Source organism: Diceros bicornis, unplaced genomic scaffold, assembly GCF_020826845.1.
Source record: "Diceros bicornis minor isolate mBicDic1 unplaced genomic scaffold, mDicBic1.mat.cur scaffold_73_ctg1, whole genome shotgun sequence".
In the NCBI taxonomy this organism is placed as follows: domain Eukaryota; kingdom Metazoa; phylum Chordata; class Mammalia; order Perissodactyla; family Rhinocerotidae; genus Diceros; species Diceros bicornis.
Genome location: NW_026691615.1, coordinates 2,779,583 through 2,802,057, shown reverse-complemented (window position 1 = coordinate 2,802,057; position 22,475 = coordinate 2,779,583). Strand labels below are relative to the sequence as shown.

The 22,475-nt window shown below is 56.8% G+C and overlaps 1 protein-coding gene across 1 annotated transcript in view; it reads right to left on the bottom strand.

Annotated features, from left to right (window-relative positions):
• Positions 1-22,475, bottom strand: part of PTPRS (protein tyrosine phosphatase receptor type S) — a 92,230-nt gene that overhangs the window by 34,244 nt on the left and 35,511 nt on the right. The window contains exons 3-6 of the mRNA XM_058538054.1: positions 18,785-18,930; positions 18,119-18,260; positions 13,104-13,292; positions 7,272-7,382 (exon numbers count right to left, since the gene is read on the bottom strand). Coding sequence (XP_058394037.1) covers positions 7,272-7,382; positions 13,104-13,292; positions 18,119-18,260; positions 18,785-18,930 — 588 coding nt within the window. The remainder of the gene's footprint in view (positions 1-7,271; positions 7,383-13,103; positions 13,293-18,118; positions 18,261-18,784; positions 18,931-22,475) is intronic.

Below are 22,475 nucleotides of genomic sequence, written 5' to 3'. Positions count from 1 at the left end.
TTTATCAACAACAGTAATTCTAGTGCTTACAATCCCCAACGTGGCCGGCAGCCTTAAATGGACCTGCCAATAGCTATGAAGGCTGTCACCTAAGATACTTTGCCTACTTGCTTTCTCACCCTCTCCATGCTGCAGGAAGAGGGCTGGTTTGCCACGAGTTTGGGGAGGATCGTGCCCATTGGCGCTAGGTGGCTCAGAACCCCCTGGAGGTCTCATAAGGCCTCTGGGCATCATCCCAGCTGGCAAGGGTGGGCGGCTGACACTGTGTTCTGCCCAGTTTGGTACTGACACCCACCCACGTCATCCTTCCACCCCCGGCTGCAAGCTTGAGGTGCGGGTTAGAAAGTAAGGTGGGCGCGGAGCCCACGGGACGGCGTGGCCCCGCGGGACCCCCGCCCCCAATTACCGACCTGAATGGAGGGTCCAGGCGGGTTATAAGGGGACCACACCAGCCTTGGTCCTCAGCACGCTCCAGCTGGCTCTCGTTTCCAGCTCTTCTCGTCACCGAGTAGCCGGGGGGTCCCAGCGGGGGGGACCCGCGTGGGTGAGGGGGTCAGGAGGGTGGGCGGTGGGGGGGTGGCGGGTTGTGGGGGGGGGCGGGTCGCTTCAAACCCCGATTCACATGGAAAAACAACTCAAAAACTGTCAAAGCAACTGGGAGACGACCCTTCCCCCAGGCAGGAAGAGGCAGAAACTCAAAAACCGAAAAGGGGGGGCGGTGGTTTGGGGGAGGAGGGTGGGGAAGTGGGGTGAGGGAGAAACTCAAAAGTGAGGTGATCTGGTTGAGGCTCTAGGTAAGGAACTTGACAGTGTCAGGCATCTCAAAGATTCAGCAAGCCGCAGCTCCGAGGGGGGTGGGGGTGGGGGGCTCTGCTGGACATTTTGGGGTGCGAGAAGCCACCAGAGGCTCCTCCGGACTCCAAAATGAGGATGCGGATGGGGAGGGCGGGGGAGAGATGCCAAGAAGTTTTGCAGCCTCCACGGGTTTACTTAAGCTTAGATTACACCTGTCGGGGGAAGGGAGGGGGTCCGAGCCCTGATTCGAAAGCTCGTTTCTCAGCCCCTCCATTGAGCCCCAGCCTGTGGCCCAGGGAGGGCGGGTACCACCCTCCAGCCTGCCTTGAGCATCCTCCTCCCCCCAGCCTTCTCCACCATCCTGCCTCCCCCCTCCCACCACCAGCTCCCTCCGCCATCGGAAGAGCGTGCAAGGCCGGGAGGGACCTGGCTGGACCCCTGGCCCACGGGCTGGCCAGCGGCCTCGGCACTTCACTGGCATTTTCAGCTGGACATTTTGCTGCATTATAGCTATTTTTATAATTTTGGGGGGGGGTATCCTCTCTCTCCCCACTTGTTAATATTTTTTTTGGTTCTAGCTGAAAATGAGATGACATCTTGCCAATCGACTGACTCCCTTTGTCCCCCTCGCTGTGGCCGCCGGAGACGCGGGGCTTTCCAGATGACAAGGTGTAATCTAATATTCCCTCACCCGCCCCGAAACAGAGGAAACAGCGATGCAGAGGGTGTGAGGCAGGCAGCAGGCGAGAGGTGTCCAGAGCTCAGTGTTCCTGCAGAACGAACTCCCCCTCCCCGCCGCCCGCCCAAACCGAGGAAAGCCTGCCTCCCCACCCCTGGAGCCCCCTCTCCCCTCGGGATGAGGCTGGGACGAGGAGAAGGGCTAGGTCTTGATTTGCCATCACCTACCCCCAGAATCAAGTCAGGGGCCTTGGGGACGGGGTAGGGGGGAGACGTGGCCAGATGCGATGAGCAGAAACAGGGAGCTTTCCAACATACCCCAGCAAAAGTCTTTCTAGAGATACAGGAGATGAGGGGGGTTCCAAGACGAATATCTGTATCTACTCCTGTTTTGGGGGGTCAGGAGGTAAGGGGAACACCTAGAGATCATATTCACCAGTTATACAGCTTGGGTGCCAGAAATTTAATTTTAATAACAATTTGTCCTGTAAAATTCCATGCTACGGATTGATCTGAAAAGGCCTGGGGACGGGTTGCAGATAAAGGGTTCTGAAGAACACTTGGAAATTGGGGCAATCTCGATCGCCAATTGGTATCAGGCATCGAGTCCCGGGTTCTGAGCTCGGCATTTGAGACCTGGAGTTCAAGAATGCCAGACTCATCTGGCCTCCTCCAAAACCCTGACTACATCCTAAGTCCCTCCAAGGTGGAAAGTTCTTCCCCACGTCTCCAGCTTGCTCTGGGTTCTCCCCACACATTCCCGTGACATCGGGTGGGCGGCACATTATTTAACTGGGTCCTGTGCGTCGTGGTTCAATAATACTATGCCGCCAGACCAAGCGGTAAAGATACCACCTTGAGCTGCTAACTCATACCTTAAAGGCTTACAATGTTAAAGAGACAAAAAAGAAAATGAACAGCGAGGGAGCATGTAATCTGATCATCTTCCCACCTCATTTAAGCCTGAGCTGCATTTCCCCAGGGGAGTTTTGGAAAGGAAGCTGCCAGTTGCATTAAAAAAAATGGGCTCGATTTTGACTCTGGCCCTTTGGATTGCAGAGATAAATTTCAGGAGGAGGGCAAGTCTGAATATTCCACCCCCCCCCCAACAATCCAGGGTCAGCAGAAGCTGGAGATTGTGAATTGAAGGAAGGGTTAGGTGGGGTGGGGATTCCTTGCAACAATTAACTCTGGGACTGGCTACTCTGGCAACAATGTAAATACTTGTAGCTTTCAGGGCAGAACATGCCAGGCAGCCTGTCTCTTCTGGTGGGCTGGTAATTATCTGCAAGGGTAGCTTAGCCCCCAAGCTGGGCCTTTTTTGGCCCCCTTCTGACATTGTGGCCACAGAAATTCCTGGGGGACTGACGGGGATAAAAAAAGGAGAGAGATATGGCTCTGGGGAGGCCATTGATCTCACGGGAATGGGTTGGGAGCCAGGAGAAAATGAGATTATGGGATGGGCTCAGAAAAGCACCAGAGAAAAATGAGATCTGAGCAAATGAAGCAGCTTCTGCCCCATGATTCTTTTCAAAGCAGTTTCCCCTAAGCTTATTGAAACAGTGGATCTGCGAGGTACATATGGGGAAACTGAGGTCCCCAAAGAAGGGAAGTGACTTGCTCAGATCATCTCCTTGAACTCTTTACTTCTTTGTTCTATGACAATCCCACTGGTGATTTCTTACGTGCTATGCCCTATACAGGGCACTTGATAAGTGTTAATTAGCTTAATAGGATCCTCCACTCCCCTGTGAGCTAGGCATATGGACCATCCTTACTGCTCAGATGAAGAAATGGACTCCAAGCGTTCCAGTGACTAGCCTGAGGTCACATGGCCCGGGAGGGGCAGAGGCAGGGTTTGAATCCCGGTCTGCCACAGCCCAGAGACTGTGCTCTCACCACTAGGCTCTACTGCCCCAAAAGTCCAAGTGGTCTTCAGAGACCCTCAGCCACCCTTCAGCTCCAATTCACTGGGACCCAGCATTGGTGGAGGGGCTGGTGGACCCCTCTTCTCCATCTTTCGGGGCTTCTCTGAGGGTCAGCCTGGCAGCTCTTACACTGGACTGAAAAGGAGATAGGAAAAATAAATCCCCTCTTATTGCATCTAAAGTCCTCTTGCCAACTTGGCCCTGGACTTAATTGGGAATTCAGAGAAGGCAATTGAGGGACAAGAAGGGGTAAAAGGTGACCCCAAACAGGCCAGCCTCTGCCCTCAATTATCACCTATGTTGCAAAGTGAGCTGGGGGCTAGAAATCTAAATGGATTTTATTGGGAGCTGGTTTTTATTTGGGGTTGGAGTGGGACTCTCAAGGGCTTGCCTTTCCTCAGGGAGGGAGCAGAAGATGGGAGCGTGCATCTCCGAAGGTTTGCAAGAGTGAGAGAGACACACAGAGAGAAAGAGAGCTGAAAAGAGAGAGAGAGGCAGAGGGAGAGTCGGGGAGGCAGAGAGAAGGGGAGAGGCTGTGTCCAATATTCCCCAGGGTTTTCTCCAGAATTCCACAGTTCTGATGCTTGGGTACTCAGAAAGTGACCGTGCTGCGTTTCTGGACAAAAGATGCCTGTGACTGGGCCCAGCAGCCAGGACAGGGTAGGGGGAAGCAGCCAATGCTGCCTGGCAGGCAGAGGCGTAGCCCTAAGGTGCAAGATAATTGGCCAAGTATTTCTCCCAAAGTCCATCATGCTACATTTTCTGATGGGCGGTTCCATATTTGTGCCCAGCCAGGACGCATAAAGTCATCGTGCCTGCTGCCATGTTGAGCACTGCTGTGCCGAGCATGCATTATTTTGGGAGGATGATCCATTTCAAGGTGGCCACTTCCCACCTTGGGAGGTGTCACTATATTAACAAGAACTCAGTATGTTACCTGTCTGCTCAGCTGTGCTTCAAATGCCTGTTTTGGGGGTTCTTTGGGAGGGTGGGAGGTGGTCTCACACTGAGGCAAAAGGATGGAACAGGCCTGCTTAACCTCCTTCCAAACACGGCTGCCCTATGGGGCCAAGGCACCAGCTCTGGGTAAAACAGGGCCGGCCAGTGGGGTCAGGCAGATGGGGCTGCTCTCCCCACACTCCCTGCCCAGGCTCTGATCTCCTGCCCTCCATCTATGCCGCCTCCCTTGTGCCCTTGAGCCCGGGCGGTCACTTTCTGCCCCCCGCATCCCAGCTGTGGGACCCCTTCCGCCCTCCTGGATGGGGTTTGGGACAGGAACACTGGCTTATAAATCACAATGCGTTTGGAGAACAACCACAGAACAGCTCAGCCCAAGAAACCGAAACCAAACAGCACGCAACACGACACACAACCGAAGACGAAACACTTTGGGGGAGAAGAGGGCCAGGGGAAGGGGATGGGAAGGGAGAAAAAAAAAAGAACCAATCGGTTTCCTCCCCCCCAAAACGAAACAGAACCAAAAAAGAGAGAAATCATCGTAAACAAAAAGAAGAAAGAAAGAAAAGCGAAGGAAACCAAGGAGAAAAATGGAACGGAAGACGAGAAACACTCCAACAGAAGGCGTTGGGAATTCACCAAACCGAACCCACAAGAGTGGCATGCAGAGAAATTTTTACATTCTCCCAGCATGCATCAGGCCCATGTTACCATGACGACGAGGGGTGCAAAGAACTTAGCAACGACATTACCAAAGGATGCATAGAGGCAGCACAATGCAAGCATCACAAGTGTGCAGCCGGCCCTAGGCCGGGCTGGGCGCGGCTGAGATTTTCGTGTCTTTCTGGCTTTTTGCTCTTTCTTGGCGGTTTTTTTGTTTTGTTTTGTTCGCTTTGTGCTTATTACACGTATTCCATGATTTTTTTTTTCGAGTTCGTTTTTCTCTCGTTCTCTGTGTGCGTTGTCTGTGTGTGTCTGTGTGCGTGTCCGTGTGCGTCTCGTGTGTGTGCGTGTCACTTTCGGAATGTAAAAATGTGGGTAAAGAAAGTAAAAAAGAAAAAAACACACCAACCTTCTCGAAGCTCTGAGGGATGTAAAGGGGATTTGATGCAGAACACAATGACATGGGGAGAAGAGAAAAAATAGGGGAGATACAGAGAGTAAAAAGAGGACTTCCCAAGGCTACAAGCTGCAATAGTTTGTTGTTTTTTTTTTTCTCTTTAAACCAAAAAAAAAAAAAAAATTAAAATTAAAAAATAAAAAAGAACAGCAATGACTTTTTCTTTTTTTTTCTTTCCTCGACACACAAGAGCTACATCTGCCTTCCGCGATTCTTTTTTTAAATTCGGTTTTGGAGCATCTGAGACCCAGGTAAAGATGGGGAGGCTGGACCCCCCAAAAGAAAGGAGGCTCACGCCAGGGGACCCCACCTCTGGGGGGCTGAGGACACGGAGGCCCCCCTCCCTTGTCGCACCCTCGCTAGACGCCCCGCCCCCACCCTGCCCGGTGCCTGCTGTGCACTCTCCTGGAGCCCTGCCAGACTTACACACCCCCATCCCAGGTGTTTGCAGAGAAATAAGCAGGTTAGACGAAGACCAGTCAGTCAGAGTCACGGACGCGCTATAACTCACCAGAGGCCCCGAGCACGGCAGCGGATCGGAGGTGCGCCCCCTGCCCGCCCGCGCGCCCGCATCTCTGTCCCCTCCCACCATGCAGCCTCAGAGATAAGATGCAAAACCCCCGAGGTGCAGAACCGAGTGGCTGCTTCAGGACCGGTGGGGGCTGTGCTGAGTGGGGACCAGGGGGCTGAGGGTCTGTGGGCGAGGGAGGAGCCTCCCCGCCTCTCGGGTGGAGAACGGGAGGGGCTTGGTGCGATGAATGGGAGAAACAGGCCTGGAGAAGCGTGTGATGGAGGCAAGAAGACGGGGCAGCCCTGGGGTCTGAAAGGGGCCCCCGTTTCCTGGCGGGTGATGCTGTTTCTACCACAAATCTGATCAGAAACAGCCATCGGAGGCAGGAGATGAGGAGGCAGATTAAAATTTCTGAAAAGGCCAAAGAGGCCCAACACACGGATAAGGGGACGTTGGCAGAGCATCTGGGGGCAGGGGGAGCCCCCTGGCGCCTTTGAAGGGGACACCAAGGGACCCAGAAGGAAGTTGGTATAGACTCTTCCCAGGGCTCCCTTGGGTGGGCTGGGGATGCTGGGGCAAGGACCCCGTGCTCCTGGCATGACTGAGTGGGAATCGGAAGCCGAGGGTGCCCGGCCTCGCTGCTGTGCCAAGCCCCTGGGGCGTATGTGCCTGCTGCAGCCCCAGTCACTTTGGCCTAAACACGTCCTTTCCTGACGCTGACCAGGAGAAGACGGACAGCACCGGGCTCTGGGACGGCCGAGGGTGTGGGGGCTGGCGGGAGGGCAGCCTGGAAGACCCCTCCCCAACTCTTAGATTGAGGGTGCTGGAGGGGGGCGGTGAAGCGGGGAGCCACGAGGCCACGGAGTGGGGAGAAGCGAAGCGAGCACGTAACAGGGAGGCACGGCACACACACCACAGAAGCCGACCGGGGTGGGCGGGCGGGGTGGGGCCGAGGCCTGCAGGCTCCCCCGGCCCTGTGGGCCCCAGACTGACCCCCCGGCCCTGCCCCATTCCCCCCTGCCGCCCTCAAGTCCTGCAGCCCATGGGGCGTCCGTCACAAGGCCCGGGGGTGGGGGGTTTGAGCCGCCCCCATTTCACAGGCAAGGAGACTGAGGTCCGGAGAGGGACACCGCCTCACCCGAGGTCCCACCATGACCGGGGCTGGGGGGCCTCCTGCTCGGGTCTGCAGGGGACAGGGGAGCCCGGAGGCTGTGAGCCCGAGGAGGGAGGGGGGATGGGAAGGGGGTGTCCCTGCCTTCGACCTGGACGTGGCGTTCCCTACCTCGCACGTAGAGGTTGGCGGGGGACGAGTAGCGCACGCCGGCGCTGTTGGTGGCCACACACTCGTATTTGCCCTGGTCGGTCTCCTCGCTGCTCTCAATCTGCAGGGCGCCTGCGGGGAGAGGGGAGAAAGCCTGGCCAGTCAGGGGAGGCTCGGGGGTTGAGGGGCTGGGAGGGCCATCCCAGAGTCCCGTCCAGCCTGTTTCTTGTTCTGCCTGGGCCGGAGAGGCAGACGAAGAGCTGAGCTAACTTAGAAGCCCCAGCTGGGCTGGGGCCTCCCTAGCTCATCTCCCTACAACCCCAAGCCTCGCCCCACACTGGCCTGAACACACGGCATCCCACCCAAATCCTCCACTCTCACTGTAAAAGCAGCTGATCACCTGGCTGGCGCCTCGTAAATGACTGCCACGCTGAACCATGAAGCTAAGGGGAGCGTGTGCCACAGGGGTGTGTTTGCAAAAGCATCAAGTGATGCTCTGCTCCCCAGGCAAAGGGGAAAGAGTAGGTTGGCATTCATAAGCACACCAGTCATTTGAAAGACCCTGTACGAGTAACATGCAAATTCTGGGAGCTGGAGATTGATTTGCTGGGTTCAACTGGTGCCCGTGTGTCAACGAACGTGGGTCTGGGTTCCTCCAGTGTGTTTGCAATTACGGTCCTAGGCCCAAGTCCTTGGTGCTCATAGGTTAATGGGGAGAATTTTCAGAAGTGTTTGAAATTGGAAGTCTGAATGAAAACCTCTATTACCCACAAATAGAGTTGACATTGAAATGCCTCCAGTGTGTTTGAAACCACAAGCCTGGATCAAAGAATCTCGTTGTTCGTGAGTGAATAAAAATGTAAAGAAGAGATCGATTTTCTCAAGCATATTTAAAATCATAGGCCCAGATCAAAGGTCTTGGTGCCCATGAGTAAATGAAAATAGGGCTGATTTTCCCTCAGTGTGTTTGCAATCATAGGCCCAGACCAAAGGTCTTGGTGCCCATGAGTAAATGAAAATAGGGTGATTTCCCCTCAGTGTGTTTGTAATCACAGGCCCAGATCAAAGGTCTTGGTGCCCATGAGTAAATGAAAATAGGGCTGATTTTCCCTCAGTATGTTTGAAATCACAGGCCCAAGTCAAAGGTCTTGGTGCCCATGAGTAAATGAAATTAGAGCTGATTTCCCCTCAGTGTGTTTGAAAACACAGGCCCAGATCAAAGGTCTTGGTGCCCATGAGTAAATGAAATTAGGGCTGATTTCCCCTCAGTGTGTTTGAAATCATAGGCCCAGATCAAAGGTTTTGGTGCTCATGAGTAAATGAAATTAGGGCTGATTTCCCCTCAGTATGTTTGTAATCACAGGCCCAGATCAAAGGTTTTGGTGCCCATGAGTAAATGAAATTAGGGCTTATTTCCCCTCAATACATTTGAAATCAAAAGCCCAGATCAAAGACTTCGCTTCCCACGAACATATAAAAACAAATGAACCTTCCCAAGAATATTTGAAAGTGCAGGCCTTGATCAAACACTACAGTGCCCATGAGTAAATGAGAATGTGGCCAAGGTTTCCCCAAAGATATCTGAAACCACAAGCCTGGAACAAATCCTCATTTTCACAAGTAAACGCGGCCGAGCAAACATCTCAGTATGTCTGAAATCAAAGGCCTTGATAAAACACTTGCGTGCCCATGAACAAATGAAAATGAGGCAACGGTTTCCACAAGCATGTTTGAAATCAAAGTCCCCATTCTCACAAGCAAATGAAACTGAGTGAACATCTGGAATTGTGTTTGAATCACAGGCTCTGGTCAGAGTCCCCGGCACCAGGAGTCCAAATATCCAGTTCAAGCCCCCAGGCAGACTTCTCCTCCCAGTTTTGTTCACGGTTGGCCCACAGAAGTGATGTGGACCCACAGATTGGGAGGTTCTCTTGGGGGGCCATGGATGAGGGTTCTGCCCCTATATAGCACTTCCTACTTTTCCCTGACTTCACGGCTCTGGGGAAGCAGGCAGGTAGGTATTACTATAGAGGCCCAGAGAGGGCAGGGAGCCTGCTCTAGGTCACACAGCATTTCGTGGCAAAGCCAGAACTAGACATTGACTCTTCTCTAGGGCTCCCACCCAGGCCTATTCTAGTGTATCCTCTGGGGCAGCACTGGGGGGCTGTTTCTCTGCACCCTCAGGCTGGACTCCCCAGACCAAAGCTTTAGAGCCAGAAGGTCCCCTCTGCACACTGATTTTACAGATGGGAAAACTGAGGCTGGAGATGGATGAGGGCTGCATACAGGTGGGCACAGGAGGTACTGCCCCTTCCTGAGGAGGAGACGGCCCGCTCCCTGCAGCCAGGCGATCTGAGGGGCCACCACGGCCACACTCGGCCCCCCAGCCACAGATGGCAACATAGACACAGAGACTGGATGGACACTGGGCAGGGTGGCGAGAAGGAGACACATAGAGGGCGCCTGAGAGCAGCCCCCCGTGGAGCCTGGGGGCTGGGTGGGCAGCGAGAGAGCGTGAGTGGATGGGCGGGTCAGGAAGGAGCCTCTTACCTCGGATCGGAGTGCTTTCTGAAAGGGAAGCAGAGAGAGTCAGGTGAATGTCAGAAGGCAGTCCTGGGGGGCCAGGGGGCCCCAGGGAGGCCGGGCCGGGCCATGAGCCAGGCCTGTCCACTCTGCCCACCGTGGGGCTGAGCCAGCCCTGGGCCTGGGGACCCAGCAGGCCTTGTGGAGGAAGCCAAGGCAAGGCTCCTAGGAGCAAGGTGGGGTCTGAGGGCTCGCCAATCAAGGTGGGCTTTCTGTAGGAGGTGGGAATCTCCTGGGGAAGGAAAAGCTGGGTCTAGAAACCCCTCCAGATTGGCCAGAGGGGCGTCACTATGCCCCAGGGGAGGTCTACAGCCTGGCCCCGTTGGCTGCCTTCCTTCTGGGCTGAGGGAGGGAGGTCTGAGACCTCCCTTCCTTCTTTCCTTCTCGGGAGGGACAGGGAGCGATGGGGGTCTCAGGAATCTTGTTAGAGACGGAGAGACGGGTTAGTGCCCCAGGGATGGGCATTAATAAAGCAGAGGGAGGTGTTACAGACAGGCCAGATAGGAGGGACGGGGGAGGGTGGTGAAAGTGGGTCGAGGGCAGAGGAGGGCCCAGCAGCCTTCTTTACGCCCAAAAGGAAAAGAGGAAAGAGCTGTGTGTCTGCCTGGGTGCCAGGGCGGGGACGACATGGGACGGGAGAAGGCGGCCCCTGGCTGGAGTTGCACACCCTCGGCTCATCTTCCTGGGGGAGATCTCTCTCTGCTGCTGATAAACCCCCTCCGAGGACCAGCGGACCCCAAGCCCAGGGCAGAGAAGCTGCCAAGGGTCAGACAACACGGCTCCTTCCGCGTGGCCCAGGCCCGTTTTACAGATGGGCAAACTGAGGCCCGGAAGGGGCCAGGGAATTGTCACATCATGAGCCAGAGGCAGGGGTGGGCCGTGAAGCCAGCTCTCCAGCCTTCCAGGCTGGGGACCCTTCAGCCAGAACTCTGGGGGCTCCCGTATTATCTCTTGCAAAATCCCCAACCCGCTGAGGCCACTCTCTCCTCTTTACACGGGAGGACAAGGGAATTTGCCTAAGGCTGCAACGTGGAGAACGAGAATCCAGGTCAGCGGGAATCTAGGTCGGCCCTTAAACTGTTTTCGCTACACTCGGATTAGGATGGTAGAAGCCAGAGGCCAGATAACGGGGCTTCCCAGGACGGTCACATAGCTGGTGGCCACTATATTCAGAGAAAAGGATGCTCCTCTTGGATATTAAAGGTGGTTCTGCTTGTCACCCCAAGAAAGACGAGAAAGACCTATCATGGGCCGATATCAGTCATTCTCACTTTAGTAAGAATTAGCCCCACAGGGGATTCAGGCTGGATGCCGGGAAGAGAGGATCAGAAGTGTCCAGTACCAGCCCAGCTGGAAAACTGCCCTCTCACCCCAGCCCCAGCCCCCAAATTCCAATAATTTCCTCATTTTCCAGCAGCATCGAGGCCCAGAATTGGGCAGGGGACTGTCATGTGAGAAATTCCCCTAGCCCCAGGATTCCCCTGATTTCTCCTTACCCCTCATCTGGGGTCTGGCTAGAACCTGGTGGGGTTTTTCCTCTTTTCCTTTTGGGCTCCTCTGTCTGCAGCCCCCAGTGCCTGGCTGGGGAGGGCTGGGTGGCCATTGGGGTGGAGGGGGGACGTTAGTAAACATGCCACGTGGAGTGGGTCACAGTTACCATCACGGTGGCTGTTAGTCTGGGGGGAGGGGACAGGGGGACAGAGGGGGGACGTTAGTGGTTGACGTGGTGAAGAAATTACGACTTACCAAAGGTTTCTGAACGTTTACACGGAGGGATAAAGAAAAGAGAACAGGAACATTAACGGGCGGTTACGCGGAAGCCTGCATCCTCGTTGGGCGGGGAGGGGAAGTCGGGATGATCGTCAGATTTATTGCGATGAATAAACGAAGCAGCTCATGTTCGTGGGGCGCCCAGGACGTGCCAGGCGTTCCTCCGGGGCCCCTCGCAATAACGCCAGGGAATCGGCACGAGCCCAGGAGGGACAACGTGCTTGGGGACACAGCTGGTCCCGAGGGCCACGCTCTTTACTGTTTCGCTATATTGGGGCTACGACGGCAGGAGCCAGCGGGGAGGTGAGTGGACCCCTCAGGTTGCCATCATTCCCCAGCTGAACCCCTCAAGCTGCCAACATCCTCAGGTTGGGAGGGGACAGCTGTCTTTCCCCCCTGTGAGTCCAGGTCTCTCCAGGGCAGAAATTCTGGGCTTAACGTCTGCCCCTTTTCAGGGCGTGGGTCTACACTGGGGGGAGCAGAAAGCAGAAAATGGGAAGGTGGAGTCCTGAGAAAATGAGGCTGGGCAGGGATGGGGGGGATCGAGAAAGACTGAGAGGCCTTCAGGCAGGGCTGGCTCCAGGGTGTGGTCCTCAGGGGAAGGGGAGAGAGAAAGCAAAAGGTGTGCCCCTACATGTGTACCTGCAACGGGATGAAACATGCGTGAGGGCACAGAGGCACATCCCGGCCACACGTGTCTGCACACATGGGGACGGGGGTGTGTGGCCTGGGACGCGTGCATGTGCACGGGAGGGACTGTAATGCACATACACGTGTGGCCAAGACGCGCGTGGACAAGCTTTGCTCTGGGAGGGACAAGGCGAACCCCGTGCCAACGGCACGGCCTGTGTGCGCCCACACGTGGAAAGCAGGTCAGGCCAGCAGGGGAAGCCCAGACACGTACACGCAGACACGTTGCGAAGCAGTCGCACAACTGACACAGCGGACACACAGCCCGCCAGACAGACGGACTCACGGATGGGGCACGTGGGTGCGATGCCCAGACACGACTGTGGAACCGCCCGTCCCCCAGGTGGCCGAGGCCCTGTGCTCTGTCCCAAGGCCCACCTAGCCCAGCCGGAGCCTGGACAAATTAGGCTGGACTGCCTGTCTGTGCCCCGTCACGACCTTACTGCTTCAGTCCTGGAGACACTCTCTCCCTGCAGCTCTCTATGTCTCCCCATTACCTTACATGTCTATGGCCCGCTATCTCCTCCGGAGACGCCCACTGCTTCAGCTCTGGGAATACTCTCCTGTCTTTGTGTTACGTAGCTCCCGTCTACCTCTACCTGCCCGGACCCCATCACAGCCTCACTGGACATGCCTACTGCTTCCGCATAGGAGACGCTCTGTCTCTACCACCTTCCATGGCTCCCCATCACCCCTGTCTGTCTACGCCCATTAAACTCCCCCTGGCTCAGCTCTGAAGACAGTCTCCCTCCACGCTCTCCCCCTACAGTCCTCTGTGGCTCCCACCTCCTCCCGGCCGCCTGCGCTCACCTGATCGCAGCTGCTTGATGCGCCCGTTGCTGGCGCTGGGGTCCACGGGCAGGAAGTCCTTGAACCACGTGATCTCGGGGTCGGGGTTGCCGCTGGCGGCGCAGAGCATCGTAGCCGTCCGCGTCCGCTCGACCACCTTCAGCTGGGGGCCCATGTCGATGTTGGGGAAACCGGGGGGCAGCTGGTCCTCTGAGGGCGGAGACGGGGGAGACACCGGGCAGAGGACCGGTCAGCGCACGGCGACCCTTCCAGGGTGGGGCTCGGGGACCGGCCCCTGCCTGGCTGGGGGACCTTCTCTTCCCTCCGTGGGCAGGACCGCCCTCAGGTGAGGGAGCTCTGGGGAGGACATGGGGCCAGACCAGTGCTTCTCGCCTGGGCGGGTCTGCCGTCCAGGGACACTCGGCGACGTCCGGAGAGATTCTGGTTGTCACAACTGGGGTGGGGGAGCTCCTGGCATCGAGTGGGTGGGGATCAGGGACGCTGCTCAGCCCCCCACAGTGCCCAGGACGTCCCCCACAGAGAAGGACCCGGCCCTGATGTCCACAGTGGCCGAGGCTGCAAAACCCTTGGGTCATTTTACAGCAGCCAGAGGGAGCTTTTCGAAACGTACACCGACCACACTTCTCCTCTGCTGCCCACCCTTCTGTGGTCCCCACCTCCCTCTGGAGGAACCAGGCTCCTCGCCCACCGCTGGCCCCCATCTCAGCCACCCTCGCTCCCCTCTCTCTCTCCGTCCAGCCACGCGGGCCAACTCGTTCCTCAAAAGCATCACGCTCCCTCTGTCCGACCCCCGGCCCCCGGTCTCCATCTACGCATCCACGTGGCCTCAGGCTCACTCTCACCCCCAGGCTTTAAATCCTCCTGGACTCCAGAACTTCTGTGTGTCCATCTCCAGTTATCACAATGTATCTGGGTCACCACCGTGTCCCTGCTGCCCATCGCAGGGCCTGGTATACAGTAGGCGCTCAATAAATGAGCAAACAACTCAGTCCCAGTTGTCGTCACCCTGTGAGAGGCATCATGCCTCCAGGCCTCAGTCTCCCCGTTCGCTGGCCAGGGGCTAGTTTCCCTCCACGGCAAATGGGGTCGGGGGACCCGAGGAGGAGAAAATGCCCCTCCCTGGGGACCTCGGTCCCCAAGTTCCAGCGACCGGCAAGAACGTGGCTCTGGACAGAGGTGATGAGGCGGGCGGGCTAACTGAGGGGTGGCCCTCACTCGCGGGCTCTGGAAATTGCGCTGTGGGCTCCGTGGCCTGATTTACTGGAGTCGACGCCAGGGACGGGGAGGCAGCTCAGGGGCCCCCCGACAGGCCCCACCCGCTCCTGCACCTTCACATTCCCCGTCTCCAGCTGGACTCCAGGTGCCTTTGCTCTGACCCCTGAGACCCCCCAGCTCTGGTCTGGCGTGTCATCCACAATGGACGAAGGTCACCCGGGGTGGGGGACAGCGGGCAGGTGCCTCAGGGCACATTAACACAGCCACTAGCCCCCCGTGATGGGCTGAAATACGTTGAAGCCCTAACCCCTGGGACCTCAGAATGCAGCTGTATTTGGAGATGGGTCTTTAAAGAGGCGATTTGGGGGGGGCCCTGATCCCATATGAAGAAGCGGAGATGAGGACACAGACATGCACAGAGGGGAGACCATGCGAGGATTTGGCACCAACCCCCAGAAACCCCCTGAGCCCTCAGCTCAGCGTCTGCAGTCTCCACGTGCCACGCACTGAAGGAAGAACGCAGAGTTATTCCCGAGGGGCCACACACAACAGCAAAAGGCTGGTGACAATCGAAACATCTGTCAACAGGGACTCATTATACGCAGGCTTGGCCATCCCCGGGATGGGACACTGAAACTAGCCGGTGTCACCTTACAGATTCAGAACAAAATCTTAGCAAGATACATCGTTGCTAAGTGCACAGAGTTAAAGCGAAAGATGGTGCAGACTAAGGATCGCAAACTCCGGCCCCGGGGCCACATCCGGCCCTCGGCTTGTTTTTGTTAATAAAGTTTTATTGGCACACGGCCACACCCATTGGTTTCCACGTCACCTACAGTGTGATGGCAGAGCTGAGGCGTTGCGACAGAGACCGTCTGGCGGGCAGAGTCAAAAATATTTACTCTCTGGCATTTTATAGAAAAGTTTGCTGCCTCCTGGTGTAGACAAGGCTGCTGTTTGTGTAAAAAGGAAGTGATACACGTGTATGCTTACAAACGTTCAGATGGGGCACGGGGCATGGGGGGTGGCGTCGGGGGACAGGGAAGAGGTGGGTGAGAGGCCACCATGTAGGGAGAGAACCAGCTCCGGGCATGCAGTGGGGGGGTTGGAGGCTAAGAAGGAGCAAGGGAGAGGTGGGCGGGGCTGTGGTCGCGGCCCATGGGTTGATGCGTGCAAGGCAAATGGTCACTGTCGCAAGTCCTGAGAGCTGTATGCCCGGCATTATATGGGTGTCTTCCTGTGCCCTCCTCAGAGATGGGACCTATCTCACAGAGGGGGAAACTGAGGCTCGGACAGATGCCCACCTGCCCCAGGTCACATAGCCAGGACATGGCAAGGATGGGATTTGTTCCCAGGCCTGGCTGAGCCCAGAGGAAGCTGGGCTGGTGGCTACAGAACCCCCAAACCTGGCCTGGACCCATCAGGGTCCAAGGGGGCAGCTTGACCCTGTCTGAGGTCATTCAGGCCCCAGGCCTACGGCCTGGACAACCTCACAAGTGCTCCTGATTGGCCACCGATGACATCACCGGAGGCTAACGCCAAAACAATCGGGCCGTGTTCCATTCCTGGCGCTCAAGGCTGGCACGTGCACACGTGTGCGTGTGGTGGCCACGCTCACCCACGGAGGCACCCCACGCGTGTCCACACGTGAGTGCTCCCTGCGTGTATGGGGTCCCCACGAGCGTGTGTGGGCAGCAGCTAGCCGGGGTGGGGGGAGGCCGGGGCCGCCTGACGTTCCCCAGAGCTCCTAATTAAACAAAAATGTTCATCGCCTACCACATTGTGCCCAATGCCTTGGAGTTTAATTAAAACAACAGCGTGGGAGCTGTGAGCGGGGTCCACGATCAGATGGTGGGGGAGGAGGGAAGGAGGATGGAGGAGGGAGGAGGGAAGAGAGAGGGGAGAGGAGGAAGGGAGGAGGAGGGAAGGGGGAGGAGGGAGTGCTGGGCCCAGCAGCCCAGACCATCCCCGCTCAGCTGGGGGTCCCTGGGGCTCAGGGCCTGGGATAGGGAGGCAGGGAGGACAGGCCTTCCAGGGTCAAACACCCCGGGCTGGGCGCCCTGGGAACAGAGAGGAGACCTGGAGGCCTGGAGGGGGCAGGGCCAGACTCCCAGCCGCTGGGCGGTTAAAAGAGTCAGGCTTGTGCTTTGAACTCTGCCAGCGCTGAGGACGGAGGCTAGCATGGGGCAGCGGGAGGCTGTGCCGTCTGTGCCCGGGAAAGGTCAGGGCAAAAATATCTGCTGGGAAGAGGTGGGGCGGGGCCTCCCCCCTGCTCCTCCCCCCGCCCCCTCCTCCCTCCACCCCGGGGGAATCCTCCCTGCCGCCCCTCCTCCCTCCATCCTCCCGCAGGACGGGCTCCAGGACCCATGTAAAACGAAACTATGGGGCCTGCTCTTAAGAAATGATTAAGAATTTCCAGACAGTAACGGCAGAGCTGTCTGAGTGAGGGACCCCGTGCAGGTCGCACAGCAGGGTCTGGGACAAAGGGTCCTGGGGCCAATGGGATGCCTCCTCCCAGGGCTCCAGGCTGAGCACAGCTCCGCTGCCCCGGAGGATGCTAGAAGAACCCCACCCCAGGAGCCACATGTGGGGGCCACCTCCCAGCTAATTAGGCTGGTTGTGGCTCATACCCAGAAATCGTGGAGGGTCAGGGTGTCCCTGCAGGCGACAGGTGGAACCCACCCACGTGAGAGCTGCAGAAGGGGTGGTGGGAGCTGTCTTGTTAAAATCGGAATAATGACAACGACGATAATAATAATATCAGATCGGTAGCATCAACCACTTGCTTCTTTCCTGCATGGCACTGGGCTGGTCTCTCACTTTTATCGTCCACTCATCTGCTACATGTAACCACCCCCTGTGATGAGCATCGTCATTATCCCACTTTGGAGGTGAGAAAACTGCAGCTCAGAGAGGTTCATTAACTTGCCCAAAGTCACACAGCACCAGGATTTGAACTCAAATTCCAGCTGCAGCCTAAAACCACTCTGCAGTGGAGAAGGCAGTAGGGAGCAGCTGGGTGGGGGTCTTTGGCGAGCTTGCCCCAGGGATGCTGTTTTATAGGCAGCAGGCAACTTCCTGGTGCCCCCAGGCTTCCTGAATGAGGCAGCGAGCAGCCCAGCAAAGCAGTGTTCTCAAAGGATCCGTGGGAATGTACGGGGAAGGGATGGGCAGCTGTTTCTGCCTGTCCAGCATCTCTTGGGGGAACCGCCCCTTAATGACCCTGTCTATGTGGGCTGACCCACCCTTGACTCCAGGGAGGACTCTGCCAATCAGAGTATTTGCACCTCCGGCCATAGTGACTGGCTCAGGAATGGTCATCTGACCTGAGCTCGGCCAACGACCAGCAGTCCTGGGTCATTTGGTCCTCTGGATGGGGGCCTGGGGCCTGGAGCCAATGTGGGGAATCTCACTGAGGATACAGTCGATACAGAAGAAAACAAACCCAGAGGCAGAGAGAGAGTGAGCCCTGAGAACATTGTACGAGCCCCTGGATCCAGCTGAACCTGAAGCCAGACTACTGCACGGACATTTTAATTACATGGACCAATGACTTCTCTTTTTTATTTGAACCAGTTTGAGTTGGATCAGCCTCTTGGAATCACAAATAAGGATGACTCTAGTCCCTTAACACTCCTCTTTCCTGCAAAGGCTCAATAAATCCCTACAGCAGGCTCTGGGCCCCAGCGGTGCTACGGGCTGGAGAAGGGAGATCAAGCTTCACCCTAGAGCAAATTCAAAGTAAGACTTTACGGATTCCTTTGGTGTCCCTCCCCTGCCCACCCCGGGGAGCTCAGTACCTCGGAGGACAGTGAGCTTGGCATGGACCGTGATCTCCCCAACTGAATTCTGCGCCACGCACTCGTACACGTTCTCATCCCGGGGTGTCCTCAGCGGCTGGATCCTCAGCACGGCCCCCGCGCTCCCGTCAAACTCGATCGTCTGCCGCGGGTGGGGAGAGAGGTCGGGGTGAGGCTGGGGTCCCGGGGGTGACCGGGAGGAGCTGGGGGCTGCAGGCACATGTGCGAGGATGTCCCGTGTAAACGTGCAGGAGGCAGAAGCTGGGCCGGGTATGTACAACAAGGGTATTGTGTGTATGTGGGTGTGCCATGCACGTGTAAGCGTGTGTGACGGGCGTGTGAAGGCGTGTTGGACGTGGAAATGTGCGTGTCTGATCACGTGCATGTGTATGGAGCCGTGAATTCCCTTCTGCGTGCGGTGGTGGTGTGTGTGAGCGAGTGAGTGTGAGCTACGATTCAGAGAGGGCAAGGCCTTGCTTGAGGACACACAGCACAGGGGCGGCAGCGCAAGCCAGCCCGGCAGGTGGGGCCACGTGGCAGGGACTGGGTGGGAGCAGGGCCGTGGCTGCCCACGTTACATCTGCGGAACGCCTGTGTGACATCCTCCGTGGCCAAGCTGCCGTGACCCCGTCTGGGGCCAGGCTGCCTCCCCTCACCCTGACTCACCTCGAAGCGCTGCGAGTTGACCTTCTTGCCTTTTTTATTCCAGGTCACCCGTGGCTTCGGGTCGCCCGTGGCTTGACACACGAAGGAGGCCACGCCCCCTGACACGCCGATCTGGTCCTTAGGTTCTTTGATGAACCTGGGGGGCTCTGGGGACAGAGCAGGAAGAAGAGGGGTGCTGATGGGCCGGGCACGTGGCCAGACCCCATGGGGCCATGCACACACGCCCTCCATCCCCTGTCCGGCCACAGAGGCACCACGTGGGCCCAACAGGAGGGCTGGAGAGAGGAGGAGGAAGGCAAAGAGATGCTGCTACTCAATGTCTGCCTCCCCCCGTGGCCTGTGGATCCCCCCACTGCCACCACCTGGATACAAGAGCCACACACGCTCACACATGGACACAACCGCACGTGGGCACACCCGCTCAGACCCAGTGCCACAGGGGATGGCGGAAGGGGAGACCCCCGATTCTCCAGGGTCCCCCAATCCAGCAGGTGGAGGCCCCCAGGGGTGACCAGCCAGACCTCGGCCTTGAAAAGACTTGGAAGGAGATAACTGGATCTAATCCCCTGGTGAGACAATGTGGGGAAACTGAGGCACCACAAGGAAGCAAGGGATGACCAAGGGTTCTGAGGTCATAGCCAGTATTCGAACCGAGGGCTTCAGCCTCTCAGTGCGAACACAAGGGGTCAGAGCCGGAGGCAGAGGCTCAGAAAGGGTGTCGGGTTTCTGAAGCCTAAGAGGCTGACATCTGCTACAGCAAGCACTTATTGAGCGCCTAGTGTATGCAGGTGGTGTGTGTGAGGGGCAGGGCCATCATAATCCCCATTTTACCCATGAGAAAACTGAGGCACAGACCAGACAAGGCACTACCTTCAGACACACGCAGCCAGGCAGTGGCTGAGCCAGGATTTGAACCGGGTGGGCGGGCGGGCCCCTGTGCCCACGTTCTTTGCCCCTGACAACGATCTCACGTATGACGTCTCTCTGAGAAAGTCTCAGTGGGAGCTACTGTGTCTTTAACACCCTGGAGAGCCCCCACTCTGCCCCAGGACAGGCCACAATATCAGTGAGAGTTTATTAACATTGTTTCCTTTTCATCGACTTTTCCGAGTAACCTTTGAATCACCCAAAGGGATATTGAATTTCCATTCACAGTAATGCTACAATGTATCCCATAAATGAATTCAGTTACTTCTGAGATTTTTACTAACAGACTCAGGGCTGCAACATACTTACAAGGTCCCGAGGGAAACAACCTAAGTGTCCAACAAAAGGGGATTGATAAAATGAATACTGGGCCACCCACAAAGTGGAATACTATGCAGCTGTAAAAAGGAACAAGGATGCTTTTTCGATGAACCACTAGAAAAGGCACAGCAAGATATAGTGTGAAATGGAAAAAAAGCAGGGGGTAAAAAAGTGTAGCGAATACTACTGTTTATGTGATAAGAGAAATGAAAAGGGAGTGGGGAGAGAAGAGAGAGAGACAAGAAACGGTGGCTGCCTCTAGGGAGAGAAACCAGGTGTCTGGACATGGGGGAGGGAGGCTTCACACCTTGATACCTTTTTTCAGATTGAGAACTATTTAAAGAACAGTTGAAAGTATTTTTTGAAAAAAGGGTTTAAATTAAAAGGTGAGCTTTTTATTAAACAAAAATATTAAGTAGGTAAAAGCTTGGGGTCTGAGGAGAGGCAGAGAGAGGCTGAATGACTCCAGGGTCCACCTGGAGTTTCAGCTGCTTAGAAGCAGTGAGTGAGAAGCTCAAAGAGGCCTCAGGTTTGAAGTCTGGGTGCCCAGGGGCCCCAATTTCTCTCATCCATGGCTCAGGCTGGGCTCTGAACATAATAGAGTCCCCGTCTCAGTGGCCTGACTGGCTTCACCTCCCTCATTCAAGGCTCTGCTCCCATTGATACGACCGTCTGTGTCTATACTGGTCATCTCTCTCTTGAAAATTGGTAGACCCACTGTGTGCAGGCATGTGCGGCCTCATTCAACTCCTGTGTGTCCCCCTGATCCCCAGTGATTGCTAATCTCATTGTACAGATTCAGGAAGGTCAACCAGCTTGCACAAGGTCACACAGCTCAGAAATGACAGCACTGGGATTTGAACCCGGGTCTCTCTGTCCACAAGCCCATGTCTTATCACCTTCAGGCCTTGAGCTGATTTAGATGTTTTGCTCCCGGGCTGGGCCCGCCCCCTGGCTCTGACTGCTGGGGCCACCCCTCCTCCGAGCCTCAGGAATGGTGACGGGGCCATCTGTGTCCCCAGCCAAGGTCCCGGGGGGAAGTCACTGTGGCCGGGTCAGGAATCTTACTTCTGGGAAAATCTTCCCTCAGGAGCCGCTGGAGGGAAGGGCAGAAGCGGCTGCAGGAGGCCTCCGGCCGCCTGTTTATGACTCGGGGCTGGGGACACACCCCTAGCGCCCTCCAATCCGGGGAACGGGACACGACGGGGACCCATGCTGTTCCTTCCTCCAACTTCATCTGGCAGCTTCGACCTCAGCTCGGCCAGCACCTCCCCTGGGGAGCCTTCCTGGATTACCCCACCTGGGTTGGGAGCCCCTCTGTCCCCACGCTGCCTGGGCGTCCCTCATCACAGCCCTGATCCCACTGGGCTGGAAGACCTGGTTATGTGCCACTCGGCAGGGTGGGCACGGGGCAGCCCCTGCTGTCCCTCTGGCAACCCCCGAGAAAATGGGGATCTTGACTTTGCTGCTCGCCTGACCCGGGGCCCAAGGAAGCTGCCCGCTGGCTCCTGGGCTCCCCGTCTCTGCAGGGCAGACGCCTTCTCGGCCCGTCTCCAGGAGGTTCTGGGGTCCCAGCCAGCCTGGAAGAACTTTCTCGGCCCGCTGCATTCCCCATTAGGATATTTCTCATGGACACTTGGATTCCCTCATTTGGAAAACCCGCCCCTCCTCTTTTTGGCAGAGGGGCCCCAGACACAAGAAAGATGCACTGGGGTCCAGCCGCTGCTTGTGGCGAGAGAGCGCTCATTTTGTGCTGGGTTCTGTGCTTACACCCGTGTCACAGAGGAGCAAACTGAGGCTCAGAAAGGGTGAGTGACCAGCCCAGGGTCGCCCAGCCCGTGATGGGCAGAGCTAGGATTCCAATCCAGTCCCATCCAGCACGCCTAACAAATGGGGTGGTGGGTCTTCATTACCGAGAGCCCCCTGGGTGTCCCTGTGTCTTAGATGAAGAGACTGAGGTTCAGAGTGGTGATGCCAACAGCACACAGGCTGGGAAAGGCTTGGCCCGATTTCTGTTTTTCTGTTTCAGGTTCTGCAGAGAAGAATCTGGTGCCAGAGCCGGAGACCCACCCACCCGTCCCCTCCAACGCCTCCCAGGCAGGCCCCACGGCACCCTGGGAAGGCCCCACGGGACCAGGAGCCATTTCTAGAGTAGAAATCGCTCCTCCTGGCTCTGGCTAGTGAACACTTCGGCCACCCACCCAGGCTCTCTGTGGCCTGAAGGTCCCCCTGAAGACCCGGGCCACTTCCTAAAGCTGGCAATGCCAATCATGGTGCCCACAGCACCCCCTCAGGGCCCCAGGTGACCAGGCTCCGGCCAAACGGACCCACTTACTGGGGTCAAGGTGTCCCAGCGTTGCAGACGGAGACCTGGGTTCAAGTCTTGACCACTAACAACGCCTACAATAATCCAGTAATAATAATCACAGGGCTCATGACGGAG